At 37.7% G+C, this 19,189-nt stretch overlaps 2 protein-coding genes across 5 annotated transcripts; both read right to left on the reverse strand.

The window, feature by feature from the left end:
- Positions 1-9,531: 9,531 nt before the first annotated feature.
- LOC131226112 (uncharacterized) lies at positions 9,532-12,566 on the reverse strand. 4 transcript variants are annotated; one of them, XM_058221808.1, is made up of 5 exons: positions 11,067-11,920; positions 10,867-10,945; positions 10,548-10,718; positions 10,339-10,412; positions 9,532-9,592 (listed from the first exon to the last, which is right to left on the reverse strand). In XM_058221808.1, the coding sequence occupies exons 1-4, from the start codon at positions 11,103-11,105 to the stop codon at positions 10,339-10,341; spliced, it is 363 nt and encodes a 120-aa protein (XP_058077791.1). In that variant the 5' UTR covers positions 11,106-11,920; the 3' UTR covers positions 9,532-9,592. The 4 variants fall into 4 exon arrangements, 3 of the variants coding, with proteins under 3 accessions (XP_058077791.1, XP_058077790.1, XP_058077788.1); XR_009161646.1 differs by lacking the exon at positions 10,548-10,718 and having other exon boundaries at positions 11,067-11,914; XM_058221807.1 differs by lacking the exons at positions 9,532-9,592; positions 10,339-10,412 and adding an exon at positions 12,548-12,566 and having other exon boundaries at positions 10,419-10,718; positions 11,067-11,146.
- Positions 12,567-14,655: 2,089 nt separating this feature from the next.
- LOC131226111 (uncharacterized) lies at positions 14,656-16,201 on the reverse strand. Its single transcript, XM_058221804.1, has 2 exons — positions 15,455-16,201; positions 14,656-14,743 (listed from the first exon to the last, which is right to left on the reverse strand). Exons 1-2 carry the CDS (start codon positions 15,856-15,858, stop codon positions 14,731-14,733), a joined length of 417 nt encoding a protein of 138 aa, XP_058077787.1. The 5' UTR covers positions 15,859-16,201; the 3' UTR covers positions 14,656-14,730.
- Positions 16,202-19,189: the final 2,988 nt, after the last annotated feature.

Below are 19,189 nucleotides of genomic sequence, written 5' to 3' on the forward strand. Positions count from 1 at the left end.
CGGCTAGTATGGATCTGGAGATAGAGCAGTTAGATGTGAAAATTATCTTTCTCCATGGTGACCTAGAAGAAGAAATCTACATGCACCAACCAAAGGGGTTCGAAGTCAATGGCAAAGAGCATATGGTGTGTAGGCTAAGAAAGAGCTTGTATAGGCTGAAACAAGCTCCAAGGTAATGGTACAAGAAGTTCTACTTATTCATGTTAAAGCATGGATATGACAGAACGGAGTCGGACCACTGTATGTTCACACACAAGTTCTCATATAGTGATTTCTTAGTTCTGCTATTATATGTTGATGACATGCTCATCATGGGTAAAGACATCAAAAAGATTGACAGGATGAAATAGGAGTTAGGCAAGTCGTTTGCTATGAAAGACTCAGGTCCAGCTAAACAAATCCTATAACTCGTGATAGAAGCAGCAGAAAACTTTGATTATCATAAGAGCGGTATATTGAGAAAGTCCTAAATCGGTTCAATATGAATGCAGCGAAACCGGTCAGTACTCCACTGGATGGTCACTTCAAATTGAGTGACAAGCAGTGTCCCAAGACAAAGGCAAAGGTGGATGAGATGTAGAAGATACCCTACGCGTCAGCAGTAGGAAGTTTGATGTATGCTATGGTGTGTACGCGCCCAGACATAGCATATGCAGTTGGTATAGTCAACCGGTATCTTGCCAATCATGGCAAAGAACATTGGGCAGCGGTGAAATGGATACTGCGGTATCTAAGAGGCTCATCCAGGTTGAGCCTATGCTACAGTGATGGAAAACTTGTGTTAGAAGGTTACACAGATGCAGATATGGCAGGTGACATAGACTCCAGGAAGTCTATATCGGGATTCATGTACATGTTTGCAGGGGGAGCAGTCTCTTGGCAGAGCAAGGTACAGAAGGTCGTAACATTGTCGATGACAGAAGCCGAGTACATTGCAGTCACAGAGGCATGTAAAGATATGCTTTGGATGAAAAGGTTCCTACATGAACTTAGCCTGAAGCAGGAGTAGCACGTGGCTATTACGATATTCAAAGTACTATACACTTGAGTAAGAATTTAAGTCAGTAGTACTCCAAGTCGAAGCACATAGAAATTCAGTATCACTAGATCAGGGATACTTTGGAACAGAATGTATTACAGCTTGAGAAGGTCCATACAAACGATAATGGGTCAGACATGATGACCAAGGCTTTGCTTAAGGGCAAGTTTGAGGTTTGCAGAAACCTGGCTAGCTTAAAGAAGGCAAATTCCTCTTGAGTCGGAAAGGGAAAGATTTGATGGGATTTTCCTCCTCAGTTCAGAGGAGATATGGTATGGATCGGATGCCACAAATCTTGGCATTACGCGCTGCTGGACCAATCGAGGGCACTACTCGACAAATCAAGTGGGCCACTCAACTCAAGCGAGCTATTTGTTTTGGAACTCCGTGGTACTCGACCAGTTGAGGGTCAACCTTGACTGGTCGAGTGGGCCACTTGACCAGTTGAGCACTCGGCTCGACTAGTCAAGAGTTACGCAGATTCAATCTAAATTTAGTGCAGACTGCGTAAATTTGAGGCGGTTTCACAAGAGGTGGGGAAGAAAGTTGTCTAAACTATAAATAGGAGTCCTAGGGTTATTCTAGGGCAATGCAAGAGAGTTTCCTAAAGCTTTGCAAGGGTTTGCTAAAGGGTTTAGGGTTATTAAATGTGAGAGAAAAAAAAAATAGAGAGAGGTAGCTTGTGGAAGGGAGATTCTGCTCGTAAAGGTGATTTACTTCACAGTCGACGTCTCAGCACTTCTACATCCTCATGATCGGTGAGATCTCTTCTTTTTTATTATTCTTTTATTGTTCATCCACTCCTGCGTGAGTGAAGAAGGTTTGATCCAAGTGGTGTGTGCTTGTGATTGGTTGTAACGTTCTACTTCATAGTGAATTGTTGCTCTGGATGAGGTCCCGTGGTTTTTACATCTTTTAAGGTTTTCCACGTAAAAATCTCTTGTGTCGTGTGGTTTGTGCTTTGATTTATTTCATTGCTTTATTATCCCATAATTCTAGTGTTTTTGGGAGGCTAGATCCTAAGGTTTTGTGCAACAGCCCCCAACAAATCCTACATAATGAAGCAGTGTTTATGGATTCTTACACGTGACAACTTACTTGTCAGATTGAGCCCATTTTTCTAGAGAAGATGTAATGTTCATTAGAGTAAAGAATCATTAAGAACAGAGCATGAATATTATTAGGATAGAGCCTATGAGGTTTGGTAGAGCTTTATATATACTAAGGTATTTAAAATACAAAAATCCATCATTTGCTCAAAGATCTAGTTACTAAATTTATAGAAAAAAAGGCTCCAACAGATTTATAACGGCTAGTCTTCGGTCACACGAGTGCATGTTCAGTCACACTGAAAAGGTTCGGTCGAATCGATTTTAGATAAGATGGTCATTAGACAAATTTGAGCACTTTCAGTTGCATTGAATGTGGTCTTCGGTTGCACCGAAAATGGTCTTCGGTGAGACCAAAGGTGGAGCTCAATTGCTGTCGAATTATCTGAAATTCTATCCCAGCATGATGTCCTATTTTAACCATTTTCGATCAGACAGGTAGGTTTGGTAGAACTGAAGGTTGCCGAAATTGTGCAATTTTTTCAACAACACAGAACCTCTAAAGCCAATCTAAGGATGGTCAATTTATGGTCATATGGCTTAAGAGATGTTCAATTAAGAGTTTACCTATTGGGTTTAAAATCATATAAAGGTTTATGTTGTTTTGGATCAAAGGTTAGGGTCACCAAGGTACCTCATATACATGTTTTTTTACTAATTGATGATCCACATTCACTTGTTTCTTTGGTCTTCAGCTTTCGAAGGCTCAACCGACTACATGACACAAGGACTCACGTGATTGATGTTCACAACCCCAGGTGTAGGGCTACGATGTAGTAATAATCTCGGTGAGACTAAGGTCAAATCTACAGGGACTAATCTTGTGTGTTTTTTGAAAGCAATTAGAACTAGAACTAGAACTAGAACTAAAAGAAGATGAAAACCTAAGTCTGGAAGTATAGAGAGTAATTATGGGAGATTTAATGAAAAACTTAAGAAATTCAAAGGTGGAAAACTAGGGTTTCCAAGGATCCACTTGTAGACATCGGGGAGATCTATGCTTGATTCAATGACGCAACTGGAATCAGAGTCTCATCTTATCCAATTGGAAAATATCTCAGTAAAATCAAATTTGAACTTCCTTTGACCTAATTCTCAATGGAAGAGCGGTGTGAGAACTAGTGATTCCATCACAAAATCATGCCCATGAGACAATGGCTCACAACAGGATTTATCAATCCCACAATCAATCCGAGAGAATTATGAAAATTAGGGACGATTCCATCATCCAACCATGCCCAAGGGATGATGGTGAACAACAGGATTTCCTAGATCCACAATCCCAAAACATAAAAAGAACATACTCAAAGTTATCGCAAATCCATTGTAATTTAAGTGATCACAACAAACTATTAAAAACTAAAAGTATTTCTTATAATCAAACTATAATCAAAGATAGTTCAACTTAAACATAAATCAAAACAATAGAAAATATCCCATCACACTACCAGCTTCACCTCTTAGCCCTAGCTAAGAGGTTTAGCCAACCATAGACATGATTGAACTAAAATCTCTTAAGAAAAGCATAAAAACAACTAAGGAAATGGAAGAAAAAATCTTGGCGACGGCTTCTCGACACTTTTGCTCTATTCCACAAACACTAGAAGATGCCTAGGAACATCTAGGAAGTCCTATTTACAGTTGTGGAACTCTAACTTTCGCACCTAATTGGAAAACTCTAAAAATCGCCTCAAATTTACGCAATTTCCCAAAATCGCCTCAAATTCACTCTGCGCAATTTCACAGAATGACCAAGAATTTCAGAATATGCTTCTTCAGGACACTTTCAGGAATATGTTTGTTTTCAGGACAATTTCAGGATTCCTTTTCTTCACTTCAAATATTTGATTCTCTTCATTCCTCACTTGATTTTCTTGGATCTTTAGCATGTGAATTCTTCAATCTTGGCTTTCTAAGATCCATTCCTTGTCTTGGTGATTCTTGAGCATCAAATTCATGCTTTTAGCACCCTTTTCAATCCAAGCTCTTAAATTCACCTTGTAACACAAACATGATTAAAATAAAACATTGAGTATTATCATATTCATAAAACCAAGTAATAAATGGGGGATAATATGCAATATTTGACCTTCAACAATTGACAGATAGGATGCATAAATCAATGAACTAACAGTAAGGTCATAGGATTTGTATATATAGTTGTGCATGTACTCTAACAACAATAATGAATAAAAAAAAAAATCTATTTAGAAAGCAATTGATGTAATTTACACAATCCTTAAACCCCTATATTCTTAAACTTTGTTTAAATAGTTTAGTAAACTTAATAAAATGTAGAGCCCCTCCTTATGTGGAGGTGAGACCCACATGTGTGGACTTAAGTAGTCTTTTAGTGCCACATGTGTGTAGGGGTATTTTGGTTTTATGGCCAAGCAAATTAAAATAAGATAAAAGAGCGATTTTTGCCTAAAGTTAGTTCTAGCAACAAAATTGATTTTTTTTCTTTCTTAGAGAAAAAGAAGAATAAGAAGAAGTGAGAAAGGCTTTTGTAAAAGAGGAATAATAAGAGCCTTTGACCTCCAAAATCTTCGCATCCGGGTTCGTGAGGGTCCATACAACACCGATTTTTTTCTATATATTGTCTTCTCCAAGGCTTATGTTGGGGTTTTCTATATTCCCTAGTTAGTGAGAAATTCATTTCTTTATTGTTGCTTTTAATCTACCTTTGGGTGATATAGTTTGGACATCCAAGAAAAGTTTTTGGATGATTGTACTTCCATTATTTATACTGTAGTGAATTTGGCCCGAACTAGGTTATGTGGTTTTTTCCTTCACATCAGTAAGTTTTTCACGTAAAAAATCTTAATCTCTCTTGCATCTTACATGTTTAATGATTTGCTTATTTGTGTTATAAGCAGTTTTCATCATTTAAATATTTTATATTGTTAATCTCACTTATTTGCTCATAGAAGATAAAGGTGTGTAGTTTCCCAACATAAAAATAGTAAACAGCTTCTTAATTGACTCAATTTTTTTAAATAACACAAATAATAACTTTAAGCATAACTGAAGTTCTTTAAACACTAAAACCCTCTAAAATGATAAAACCGTAACTAATAAAAAAATATTAAATTTTAACTTAAAAATCAAAATCGACCCCTAAGTCAACATTATTTTATAAAACTGTTCGGGAGCCAATTTCCTTAAGCATTGACTAGCACGTAGAGATTGTTGATTACTTTCTAATGATATAGCATACGTGTGATTCCGATAAACATTGCAAATTTATAATTGTCGAAAGTTATAATGCACATTATGCTAATTTTTTAACCCATCTCGAGCCACATGGCCTGATTTTTCTCAATGTTAGTGCTCCATATGATTGCTTTAACTTGTTCCACATCTAAAGCATAAGAACATGAAGTTTGGAGGCCACCGCAGATTATGTGAAAAGCAAGGGTGTTGAGAGTGTAATCTAACAAAGTTTTGATTTAATAGTTACCACTAATCTTCTGACGTAGGGATGAACGTGGTGAGGTTGATCACTGTCTTCCTCAAGGATAACTACTCCAAATCCATGGAGCTTCTTTGGACTCCTCACAAAGATTCCTCTAATACACGAGGAAAAATAGAAAAGAATATAAATAAATTCTAATAAATTTAAATTTTCATTGATAGATAATAAAAATTAATATACAACCCTTTAAATAGTGATACCAAACCTTAGAAGAAGTTTCAGAACCAAACTCCAACTCAAACTCCCTAAAATTCGTAACTTATTATAAATAGTAAATTTACTATTTATAGTTAGTGTCCTATTTGGCTTAACCACTTTATTCTCCTAATCTTTCTAAGAACTTTTCATATTGGACACAACTCCTAAAGCTCAAAAGATGAAGAGTTATAATCAAACTAAAACTTACTATAAATAGTAAAAATGGAAATAAAATGGATTTTCGACCGTTGATATGATGGAATCTTGCAAATTCAGCATGGGTAACCCGGAACATCCGGGTTGGTTGGATAAAGTAGCTTCTCCTATCCCAAAATCATATATGATACGTCAAGTAACTCATTCCAGTTTGCAAGATATGCCTGTTGTAAGGTTCTAACAGTCCGGATCACCTCTGCCTCTAATCGGACCTTCTCTAGTCCATCTTTGACATGAATGTATCCATGACCCACTCTAAGTCATCTTCTGAATGTTATACCCTACTTCTAAGCTTGGAAAATCATTGAAATTGATACGTACCCCTATTCATATGTTTCACCATTTCAGGACACAATTATAACAGGTCAAGCCAGCAACACACCCTGCACTGTAATCTCTGTCAATGGCTTTGTCGTGCCATGACACCAACTGAAATGCTGTATTTTCTCTCTCAGTGGTGCATTTGTTACATGGACATCTTTGTATACTTTTGAACCTCTAGATTGAGTCATAAGTGTTGTAGAAGATGGATCAGAAGGCTGATCCCGTGTTGTGCAAACTGTTTTAGTACTTTGTTAGAGATCTAGTTTATGCTTGAGGTGACGTAATCTTTAATGTACTATTGAATTGTTTGGTTGCTCATTTAAGTGGCGCAAATTCTAGAAACCTCAAGTCCTTTGATGCATTAATTGAGCGTGAGAACTCCACGCAATTGTTGCAGGAGTAAATGCAAGTAATTCAAAATTATGTAGAGTTGTAAATGGGTCCTTACTCTTGCTCGGGTGGTAGACTCTTAAGAGTTTCAACACCTAGTCAAGGGTTCAAGTACCCATAGGTGGTGAAATTCCACTACGGTGTGAGTTTGTAGGGTCTGTGTGCATGTGTGAAAAAAAAAAAAAAATTTGTGTGTAGGGTCTCTGTGCATGTGTGAAAAAAAATTGTAGAGTTGTAAATGATTTAGATCCAAAGGTACTGTACATGATTTAGATCCAAAGGTTAGTAATATGCACTATTTGAATATGAGAACTTCAAGCTTAATTTATTGATGTGGCAATACTTGTTGATTTTTTAGGTAAAAAATACGGTGAAAATTAAAGATTTTTCAAAATTTCACACCAAGTCCCGAGTTCAGCGCACCACAAGGAAGATTTTTTTTATTGAATTTATATATATATATATATATATATATATATATATATATATATATATATATATATATATATATAGAAAAGGTACTATGCGGTCGACCTCACGAGTCCGTCCCATGAGGTCGAGCTGTGTGGGCCCCACCATGATGCGTTTCGAACATCTACCCCATCAGTCAGATGCACCATTCCATCGTGGGCCTAGATCTCAAAAATCAAGTCAATCCGTGACTTGTGTGTGTCACACCACATACAGAAGTGGGGAGGGGCCGTGCACCATTAAAACATTCATAATCATTTTTTGGGCCCATCGAGATGTGGTTTGCAAATCCAGCCCATCCATTATGTGTGTCCCACTTGCATGAGGGTTCAGACCAAGTTTTAGCAGCATTCAAAACTTAGGTGGGCCCCACTAAGTATTTTTATATGTTTTAACGGTGTCTTCACATGGTTTTAGATGGTATGACCCACCTGAGTTCCGTATACGGCTGATTTTTGGGATATCCCATAATTTAGAGGTGACCCATCAAATGCACAGTGTTGATGGTCGACACGCTTCACAGTGGGGCCCACACAGCTTGACCTCATGGGAGCTTATCGTGAGGTCGAGCGCATAGTACCTTTTCCCATATATATATATATATATATATATATATTGTAATTAGTGATTTCTTGTTATACATGGGTTAGAAAACATAAGAGAGTTCTCCAGATCCCATGTTATTAGTTGTTAGGTAAGTTAAAACTCTATGGCATGACAATTGCCTATATAGGCATCTTTTAAGTAGTTCCAAAACTTTATAGAGGTCTCCAACCTTACCTCAAGTTTAAGGGATTCTTTAGAGAGAGTTCATTGATCTATGCCTTTAGAAGCCATCATATTTCTCCCAGTACGTATAGTTGGGATTCACAGTTTCACTCTTATCATTAGGAGAGGAAACCATTTGATATGGAGTAGTACGTAAGTGTCAACACCCCACTCAAGTTGAGAGAGACTACTTCATAGGAATCAGGCCAAACTTCAAAATCAGAGTTCTAATTAACCTGAAGAAGCACCACAAAACTAAACAGGTTGGATGGAGAACATTCTCACAACTCCCGGACATAGCCAAAAACAGTAAAAAGGGAACCTGCAAAATTTGGATTTCCACCAATTACATGGTCCACCCAAAGTTGCCAAACGAAAACCAGATGACTGATGTGGAAACACAGAGTAAACTGGCAACGTCCAAAAGGTCCACTTACTAGCATGACAGCTCGTATCATCTGAAAAATATCTCGAGAAATGCAAAACAGCCACGTAGGCCACCTGTGGGAAATGCATTTCTACTAGTTAGACTACACCAAAATGGTCATTTAGGAACGGTTTCAAACCGTTCCTAAACCGTTCCTAAATGCTTCAGGAACGGTTTGAAACCGTTCCTAAATGAGGCGTCGCGGAAAACAGGAACAGTTCAAAACCGTTTTGGGTACCGTTTCAATTTTTAGAAACGAAATTTTAGGAACGGTTTTAAACCGTTCTGGTGCCATCAGTCACATTTTAGGCTCAATTTTAGAAACGGTTTTGAACGCTTATTAATGTTGCCAACGGTCAAATTTTAGGACGGAATTTTATGAACAATTTTAAATCCCTTTGTTCATTATATGAGAGAGAGAGAGAGTGGGGTATGTAATCTACTTGTATTATATGCCAGATAATTAATTACACAGAAGAAAAAAGACAATAAAATGATTCACACTAATCTTTTCCTTCTTTTCTAGTATACATTTCAATTTCAATTCCAATTTCCAATTTCAATACAACATTTCATTTTCAGGCTTCTATAATCCAACAATTCCTTGCTCATGTTCTTCATTTCTTTGAGTTCTCCGTGGTAGTTATCCAACTGCAAAGAATCCATTTTGAGGCCAACATCAAAAAACACGAGAACCATAGTTTCGGTAAAGAGAGAGATTGACAGATTAATCCATTTCGCTTGCTATCAATCATATACCGGGAAGTTGATACGAGTTGAAGGTCCCCAATACTTGAGCGTCGCTAAGTCGTAAGCTCTTGCAGCTTTCTCTTCAATATCATACCCCCCTACAATCCACAAATGGCAATAAAAGGTACAATAAATAAACAAGATATTGTATTGGATGATTAAAGAAAATTTCAAAAACTTAAAAAGGAATGAAAGAGAAGGCTCCCCCAAATAAACTGCTAGGCATTCGATTGGATTGCAATCGCACATGCAAAAAACCGGACAAACCACATATCTTAGCAGTCAGGCCAACAATTCAAAAGTGAAAGGGAAAAATCAACAATGCTGAAAATGGTCATCCCCCTATTGTTTTACTAACCTTGCCTTCCTTCTTGCAACTATTGTCCCATAGATGGGCTTCATATCTACCAGTCCACCTATGCCTGATATAAATAAAACCAAATAGCCTTATTATAAGCAAAATAGAAAGCAATGAAAATAAAATAGAAATGGGAGCAACCCACAGGAAAATAAAAATGTATCATTGGAAGCATCACACATAAAAGAACAAGACACCCAAGAGAAAAATATCAAAAACAAGAACAACATTAAAATAAGTGGATTTTCCAAGAAAAGCTGACATGTCTCAAGAAAAAAATACACTTAGCCAATTCAACCAGGTTCATGAAGTTGTGGGTTCAATGAGAAACTTTCTCAGGTTCATGGTAACTCAATGGAGTCTTAAACTTAGGCGAGTCGAAGAACTCAACTTGTAGAAGCTAGGCCCATATTCTTTTTATTTATTTATTTATTTATTTTGCACTACCTATAGCTTATATTCTTCTTGGAAATTTAAAAATTAAATTAATTGACTCGCGGAGTTCCAAGTTCACTCGGCCTGGTTAACCAGTTCTATTTTTCAAACCTTTTTGAGCATGGGTATCAACCAAGAATTGTGAGCTAATGAAATACCATGAAGAGATTAAATCCTTTTTAATCATCCAGTTGCATGCCAAAAGTCTAATAAAATCTTTACAAAGTGGGGACCACCTAAAGTGACGCCTAGCATGGAATGTTGAATGCTTGCATGAAACAATATATATATATATATATATATATATATATATATATATATATATATATATATATATATATATATATATATATAAAATAAATCTGAGAAACCAACCTAAATTGGGTGTTGGGAGACATGTTTGCAGCTCTGGCATTGTAGCCTCAGCACAATCTTTTTCATAGTTTCACCTGTAAGATAGATCTAACAAAATGGCATTACAAAGTTCGGGGGCAAAGCAAACTGACATGGTAGGTGCAGTAAATCGACAAACAGCAGAAAGACATCCAGTAAATCGACAAACAGCAGAAAAAAAAGGGTCTCACTTGGGAGAATAGCTATAGCAGACAGACATCCAGTAAATCGACAAACACGTTGTAGCAACATCTGCAAGTCACGATAATGCCTCAATCTGCCATTATCAGTAGAAACACTGAACATGTCTTCTGTTTCGCTCCACCAAAATGTACAAGCATAGGGCCTGTTTGGTGTTGCTTCTAGAAATGGAAAAAATGATTCCAATAAACACTTCTCTGGAATTGTTTATTTAGAATTGCTCATGCAAAATTCATTCCCAATAAACAAGTTTAGTAATCAAATTTACTGAAGGAGCACCTTTGGAACAGAAACAGATATTTTATGTACCTGGTCTTTTAAAACATGTTTCAGGATTCCTGGTATTCCCTGGAACCCATACATCAGTAGTTACCCTCCCTTCATTTTTCTGCAAATCAACAAAGAAACTGTTCATGTCAATAAGAAATATCCACCCAGCATACAGTAATTTGCAAAGAAAAAGTAACGGACTAAGAAGGAGAATTGATTTTCTTCAGATGCTTTCTCACCTTCGTATTATCAGGACCAGCTTTCTGCCTCGGCATCATGTGGAGGCATGGGGCGAGGACCTGTTTACAATTTCATTTTCCTGTGAAAATGAAAATGGAATGATTACAATTTCATTTACCTGTTTACTTTATATTTGAACACTGAAATGATAATGATGGGCCCTTTACATTGAATTACATTGGAAATTGGAAAACCACACACGCCTTCAGTGCAAGTGGTTTATAGAGATGAATTGATGATGGACCATTACAGAATGAGAACAAACTTGTGTTACGGCACAAACCACTGGATGAACAATATAGATCTACATGGTAGTTTCATTGGTAGGTGGAAAAGATTGTATTTTACATATATGTTGTTCCCTCTGCACGTAAGTTACTTTTCTTCGCAACTTTTTTACTTCTTTTAGTTTCATCTGCTAAGGGTTTTTTTTTTTTTTTTTTTACAACTTTTGAACTCTTTTCAGTCTTGACAAAATACAAGGATGACTCGTCTAGTTTCTTGCATTAATGATGAAGAATTTCACAAAATTAAATAAATAAATCTCAAAAACGGGGGCATATCAAAATTCATCATGGTGGTTACCCATTTTAAACAGGTTGCTTTTGTGCTTGATTATCACTGATCATGCTGGCTGGAATATAGCCAGAATTCTTGTGATAACTCCCAAACTAGTAACCTGACATGACCCAACCCAACCTGAACCAAATACATGTGATTATTTATTCCCAACCTAAACTAAATGCATGTGATTATTCCCAACCCGACCCAAGGACCTTGACAAACTGACCAATCCGACCCAATTCAGGTCAACCCAAACCCAAGTTGCAGCCATAGTCATGGTATTAGCAGAAGATGCTATCTGAAGCACATATCCCTTGCAAAAATTTAAGTTCCCCCAAACCATAACAGAAAATCAAGCACATTCTTATGCATGATAAATACTAATGATTTTATTGTCTGCCAACAAATATGAAGTATATTTGATTTCAACAGAGTATTATTGCAAGGATTTCGTCATCCTGAAGACACTAAGAACTGATAGGCAAGGCATAATAGATAATCATGTTCTGACATGTTGAAAATTACCGGATCTAATTTGCAAGAGGTATCAAGTTCGGGTAATAGGGAAGCAGGAGGTCTCCTCATACTCATTGCAAAAAGTGATGTTTCGACCTGCATAATGTAAGCTTATCATCAGCACTGGACATTGACCATTGACAATCTAAATAAGCTTCTAATAGCATGGAAATGAGTACAATGTTAGACCTCTTCAGCAGCAAAAGATCACCAAACAAAACCTACTTTTTCCTATACCATTGTACATTGTCTAAAGGCTCTTTGAATTATATGTAAAATGATGAAAGAAACCAATGTTGTGCCAATGCTCTCTTTGGGCGGGTCTTCTCACATACGGTGATGCAGATGCTCATGTTGTTATCTGACACTAATAATAAATGTGAGGGTTTCCATGACTCACCATCCCAACATGAAGTCGACTAACAGTCTAAACGCGTATTGTGATCGTCGACAGACTGTTAGAGATTTCAATATACAATATATAAATTAATATATATATGTGTCTGTGTGTGTGTGCGCGCGCGCACGTGCGCACTTGTCTGTGGAAGGAAAAAAGAAAAAAGAAAAAAGCAAAAAGGACACAGATAAGCATACTAGCAGCAAACTTTATATAACTATGTGTTAATGTCTATAGAAGAATTAAATGTACAATGTTCACAATCAAGCTTCCTTTATTTATTACAACTAGTAGAAGACTGGCATTTTGTCGAACATGTCAAGTTAACAAAATTTACTGCCTTGCGTATACAGTTTGTGTAATGAGAACTAACCTTCAAATGATGTGTTTCTTAATCCTGCAAAAATGGCAGATAAAGAATTCAAATGAGCATATGTTAGCTAGATTGGATCACAATTAAAAACAGAATGCAAATATGTCAACAGAACTTGATGGAATACTGCATATGCACCACTCCAAGTAATTCACAACATGAGTATACCAGATAAAAGAAGATCAGCAGCAAAAACATCTCTATCAAGGTCTAAAGGGAAAATTAATACATGAAACATGTACATTCTGTATCAACAGCTATGCAAATAAGTAGATGAGATGAATAGCTTAAATATCATGCAATATCGAGTAGACTTGCCCAGTTGCAATCAGTACTGGCCCTAGAAGCGACGAATCCATGGCCAATTCAGGCATGTACCAAAGACTCATGCATATCAGCAAAGTCGTACAGGCAACTGGTCCATGTCAAAGAAGCCAAACATGGATCATGCAAACCAAAGTTTTGAACAGATTCAGTGTGGCTTGCCTGAATCATACCAGTTTCTGGAATATGACTAGGACTGACCACTAACCAAGTGAGTCTGGGATTTTAGACCCTGCTACATGCAAGGTCATGTTTATATAAGTAAAATGATTCAGCAACCTGAGAAAGATATCTATATGATGAAGAAAAGGTGAGTGTTCTGACATTAGCAGTGACATTATCTTTGTAAAACATAGATATCTAAATAGCTAATAAGAAAAAGTGACTTCTATCAATCCATTCTATGCAAAGAAAAAAGTGATGACTGAATTGGCTGTATTGGCACTGACACCTTTTTCCAATAAAAACAATATTAAATTACCATTAGTCACTAGCCAATGGCTCTTTGGATGACACACTTACCCCAAGCAGGCCCCATCGAATGAATCGCTCAGTGACTCATTGGAACCCATGTCTAATAAACGAACTACTTGTTCTTCTCACAAAAGAAGCTAAGTAAAAATGTACGAACTCAGATTTTGAAAAGTTTGCTACCTCCAAACACATTGTTTCACACAGCACATGTGCCAATCTAGCAAGTGTGTGGGACATCAGAGTGGTGCATAAGTATCATGCAATATATATCACGATGAGCCTCACAGCACCAACGGCACCTACTGTGTTGGATGGTGGTGGGGTCAATCTGCTTCCACCGATTGAACTTGGGACGTAGATTAAGTAGTGAGGCTCTCACCCCCATCAGCTGTGGTGGGGTGAGTTAGTGAACTTTAATTGGTGTGGCTGTACATTATCATAGATGGCTGGGAACCTTCTATTTTGTTATCGGTTTTCAGCTGATGTAGCTGGGCCCATTTCTTATGGTGCACAGCTTTACCAATCAAATCTCCCTGTGTTATACTGTGACGAGGGCCTCACTACCTAAATGAGATATTGGTCGGCGCCCTGTTTTACATAGGCCACTTCAAGCATTGGCAATCCAGCATGCTAAGAGCCCGAATCCATCGATCCATTATCGAATCAAAACAGCTAAATAAATGGTTGCAAGACTAATATTCTTCTGAGACTTATATGTAAATGCCTACATTGACTCACAATGCAACTTATTGCTTGTACCTGAAAGTACTAACAAAAGAATGGCAGTAAAAGCAGATAAAAATAGATCTAATCATCAACTTGAAACATCTATTTGACATGCCTCACCTTGGATTGCTAATCATTCTAAAGAAATGCTTTTGTCACACGATGATAAACATAAACAAACATTTTCCAGACATTTACAAATATTTTCATGTACCTGAAATCTAAATCTTTCACAGAGGCATGGGCATCAGGCTGATCAAGGACTTCCATACTAGCCACTTGAAAACTCTTAAATGGCCATCCTACATTCAACAAAGCTGAAGTGTAACATACCACCTTGAAGATTAATCACATTCAACTTAATCTATGCATTCAGACTAAAAATAATGGCATGATGATTTTGCATGCACATGCACACAACCAGCTTGCTACATGCTTAAATGCAAGATTGGACATAAAAAGAAACTGGCCAAAGACCCACTTATCACGAACTGGCCCTTCTTAACCATGAACTTTTTGATGGTATCACCTTTTCAACATGGAGACGTTCTGACAAACTGGGCCATAAAGTTCAGATGTGGAAAATCATCACCACAGACAAATCAAAGAAAAGTATGAAAAGATGGCATCTTTACAACAAATTCCAGGGAAAAAAGAACTCTAATGGCAGACATGCTGATGTACAATGTTTTGGTGACTAGACATGTGACATACAAAACCATCATCAATGATCCAACATAGATTGTCCTGATTATAACACTGAAGCACAACGAATGAGTTCCCTAACGCCGAAAAGACGGAAGGAAGCATGAGGCGGGATCCCTAAGAAGCGAATCCAAACAACTTGATGGGCTTGGGCGAGGGCAGGGGACCATACATCAACCCTATCAAATCCCATACTGGAATGCAGGATAGTATCAGTAAAGAAGGAGATCAGTTCCATCCGAGTCTTGAAGACCAAGAGAAACTGATCCTACCCAGTGCGGATGATGTCTATGGCAGAGGAGATATACCTTGAGTCATTGAGGCATTTAACCAAATGGCTGATGGACAGGTCACTTTTGGAGGCATACCCCACCAAGGCGAGGCTCAGATCTCGTAGCTTTTCTCGGACCTCCTTAGAATCTGCATGCGCCAGATGCGCGGCTGCCGAAGAAGGAGGGCTTGCACTGATGGGGATGGATGCATTTCTGGTTGGAGACTTGGGCAGATTGGTGGGTCCGGATGCAGATCTGGTAGGGCCTTTGGCTACATCAACGAAGGAGCGGCCGGTGCTCAGCGTTTGAGCAGGAGATGCCCTTGAGTTGGAATCTTCGATGAGGGGCTCTGATCTGGTGGGAGAGGGAGGAACCCTGGGTTTAGCCCAGGAGATTCCCCAAATCCTTCCGTCCACCATCTTCCCATCAAGGAAACCCATAGCCGCGCGCACGTCATCTTCGTACAGGAAACGGATGACGGCGTAGTTGTGAGGTCTCCTGAATGTGGGTTTCCAGGGTATGTAGATGTCTACTATCTTCCCATTGTAGGTGTTACCGATGAATAGGGAGAAATAGGTGGAAAGGGTAGCTGAAAATGCGGGTTTCGGATTTTTTCGAGAAACCACTTTCCAATCGCTGGGGCGAATGACAGGATTTCAGACTTGATGCAGCGAAGAAGGGTGGATGGAGTGGCGATTTGGCAGGATAGGGTGCTCATCGGGGTTTCTGAAATGGGAGGGATTGAGGCGGATGGGGTTAGGGTTTCTGGAATTTGGGGGTTTTTTCGGGTTGGGGGGTTTTTCGGACGCATGCTCTCTTACTAAATCTGTTTTTAATAAGGCGTCTAACATCATGGTGGGCCTGATCTTAATGAAGTGTTCCCTATCTCTGTACTCGGGTACGGTTCGAAACCGTTTTGTATTAGAAAGCGCTTAAAACCGTTTCTGAACCAAAACTATAGCCGTTCCTGAACAGTAATTTTGGTGTAGCTAGTCTCTAAAATTTGGCTCGATTTCTCTCTCATTCTCTCTTTAGAGGAGGGAGGAGAGCTTTCAAGTGATAGGAAAGGGCTCTAGAGAGGAGAGGTGATTTGCGGAGAAGAATAATCTCCTAGAGAGAGTGATTTGAAGGCAAAAAAGCCAGAGAAATCGTACATGAGTGACAAGAGAAAAGAAAAGGGGAGAGGGGGAGGGAAGTTCACCTAAAGTCCATGAGTAGGGTCAGAATTGGCTATGCCCTATCATCTCTTTGTTTAAAGTATATTTGATTTTTCATTTTCCTTCTCACATCTTTTCCGAACCTGCATTTATATTCTTCCCATAATTCTTTTATTTGCTCTTACTTATTGTTTTTTTTTTTTACTTTCCAACTCCAGTCAGTTAGACTAACGTTGAGCGCATACATGGTCTCTATAGTTCCACCTCTAATATAGATTTTTAAAAACTAAGTCAAATTCTCAAAAAAAAAATCAAAAAAATCAAAAAAATTAAAAAAAATTAAAAATTAAAAATTAAAATTTTAAAAATCAAAATCTCATAAAGTAGAAATACCCATGTGGGCAAAAAAGAAAAATTCTTGACTCATTTTCCATCACCAAGGCCCTTGTCATCTTTGACCGTGAAACAACCGTAGGAGTCACTCAAACTAGAGAGTCTTGTGGTTCCCCACCTCACAAGCAATTTAATAGTGTTTAGCTGACCATAAATTTAGAACTTTATTTGGTCAGTGGCAACCGCAAGTCCAAGAAATGAAGAAGGTAAGATGTAAGCACCACTGTTTTCTATGGTGTAGTTCACTTAAACTTTGGATATACTTCAATTTTGGGCTCATAACCGAAAGTGAGCTGGAAAAATGAATGAACAGTGTTGATAAGACACATCACGTGGGCCCCACAGATAGCATGCTAAGTTACTCTGTACCCAATTTGGATCCGCCATCCAGGGGGATGTGAATTTCCTGCAGCCCCCAACTATAAATATTCCTATAGCCTTAAGCTTTGTGGGACCTAGTGATGTATGTGCCATATTCATTCCATTCATCTATTTCACCGGCTCATTTTAAGACATGAGCCCTAACAAGAGGCAAATGCAAATCGCAAGTGGACCGCACCATAAGAAATGGTGGGGATTGAACAACCGCCATTAAAAACTTCTTAGGGGCCACGGAAGTTTTGAATCAAGCTGATATTTCTGTTTTAATTCCTTTCATTTATGTCGAAGTCACCTTATGAATAGGTTAAATAGCAAATAAATATCACGTTTGGCCCTAAAAAGTTTTCAGCAGTGGGCATCATTATCCCTACTATATTTCTTATGGTATGGTATTATAACAATCCAAAATCTGGCACTCAAGTATAGATACTTATATACCAAATTCTAAGGTGTTAGATAAATAATAAACGAGTGCTTCTTTATAATACATCTTTTTTTTCCATTCAATCCAATTTTCACATTTGCATGATATACATCGCAGAAAAGTAAAATAAACTTAACTTTAAAAATAGAGTTCCAATCATCATCAAATCAATTAAACTTGTCCACTCATTTATTAAAAAATTAAATAATTCGTTAAGTGCCAATTGTTCTACTAAAACATAAGGAATATATTTATTTATTGATTGATTTCTAAGAGCTCCGCTGCACTCATGAAAGGTATCTCGTCCATGGATTCTCATAGTTCTTCAGGATATCATCACCTTTTCTTCTGATCCTACATCATCCAATGGTGTGTACACTAAAAGGGTGAGTGGTCATCTCAATGAAAACTCCTCCCAAAATTACACATCCATCATCATAGTCCAGTATAGTTTACAAATATAAAAAAAGAAAGATACTATATTCACTTCACATGTAAATCTTGATTAATACATGAATGTACATCGGCCTGGGAATGCAGATCTAGCCAGCAGTGCGAGTAAAACATACGATACAAATAAACTACAACAATGACCTAACATCCACAAGGGACAATCATCGGCATGACCCAGCATCTCTAAAGAGACAATCATCGGCATCATGATCCGAAAATTATAAAGGACATACATCGGCATTACGACCCGACTCCCCCAAGGGACAATCATCAACATCATTAGGTAAAAGTACCATAAATGCTTGATTAGCTAATCTTTTATTAATCTGGTTTACAAAGCAATCAATTATGAAAACCTTATACACTTAGTGGCCTTTTTTATCACCATATCATGATTAATAAAAGTAATCGCTATAAATACAAGTCCATTCGTGTATACATAACAAATGGCTCATCACCCATACTACTTAAGGCTCATAATGTTGGGAAGAAACGATTGGATACACCGAAAATATCAAAAAATAAATCGAAAATAAAATATTTCACTAAGCTGAATCACGTATAAAATACACTATCCTTAAAGCGTGATTCGCCCCCTTATCAATTGTTGATGGGTTACAAGCAAATTGCTTCCAGGATAAGACAAGTCTTATCTGGATCCAGCGTGAAGCAATCACGATAGGTCCACTGTAGAATAATTTTAACGCAGCAGATTTCTTCTGGCAAACTCAAATGGTGGAGATGTTCCAAGTATTTTAGAATGGACCTATGAATTGTATCTAATTTGATGGGAAAGCTGGTGTGTTGAGATGATGAAATCAGACTGGAATAGTCCAGTTTATATAGGTATCATGTAGTGGACCATTGCTAGACTGCTATCAATGGTTCAGAATGTTTGGATTACATTTCTGACCGTTGATCATTAACTCCAGCCGTTTCTGGTCATCGGATCAAAAGGATCTG

The sequence above is a fragment of the Magnolia sinica genome, chromosome 14, assembly GCF_029962835.1.
Source record: "Magnolia sinica isolate HGM2019 chromosome 14, MsV1, whole genome shotgun sequence".
In the NCBI taxonomy this organism is placed as follows: Eukaryota; Viridiplantae; Streptophyta; class Magnoliopsida; order Magnoliales; family Magnoliaceae; genus Magnolia; species Magnolia sinica.

Excerpts from the sequence above, each read along its gene's own strand:
- LOC131226112 (XM_058221807.1), bottom strand. The coding sequence starts at position 11,105 with ATGATGCCGAGGCAGAAAGCTGGTCCTGATAATACGAAG. Across the intron at positions 10,946-11,066 it reads CTGGTCCTGATAATACGAAG|AAAAATGAAGGGAGGGTAAC; the intron begins GTGAGAAAGCAT and ends GTTGATTTGCAG. Across the intron at positions 10,719-10,866 it reads AACATGTTTTAAAAGACCAG|AAGCAACACCAAACAGGCCC; the intron begins GTACATAAAATA and ends TTCCATTTCTAG.
- LOC131226111 (XM_058221804.1), bottom strand. The coding sequence starts at position 15,858 with ATGGGTTTCCTTGATGGGAAGATGGTGGACGGAAGGATTTGGGGAATC.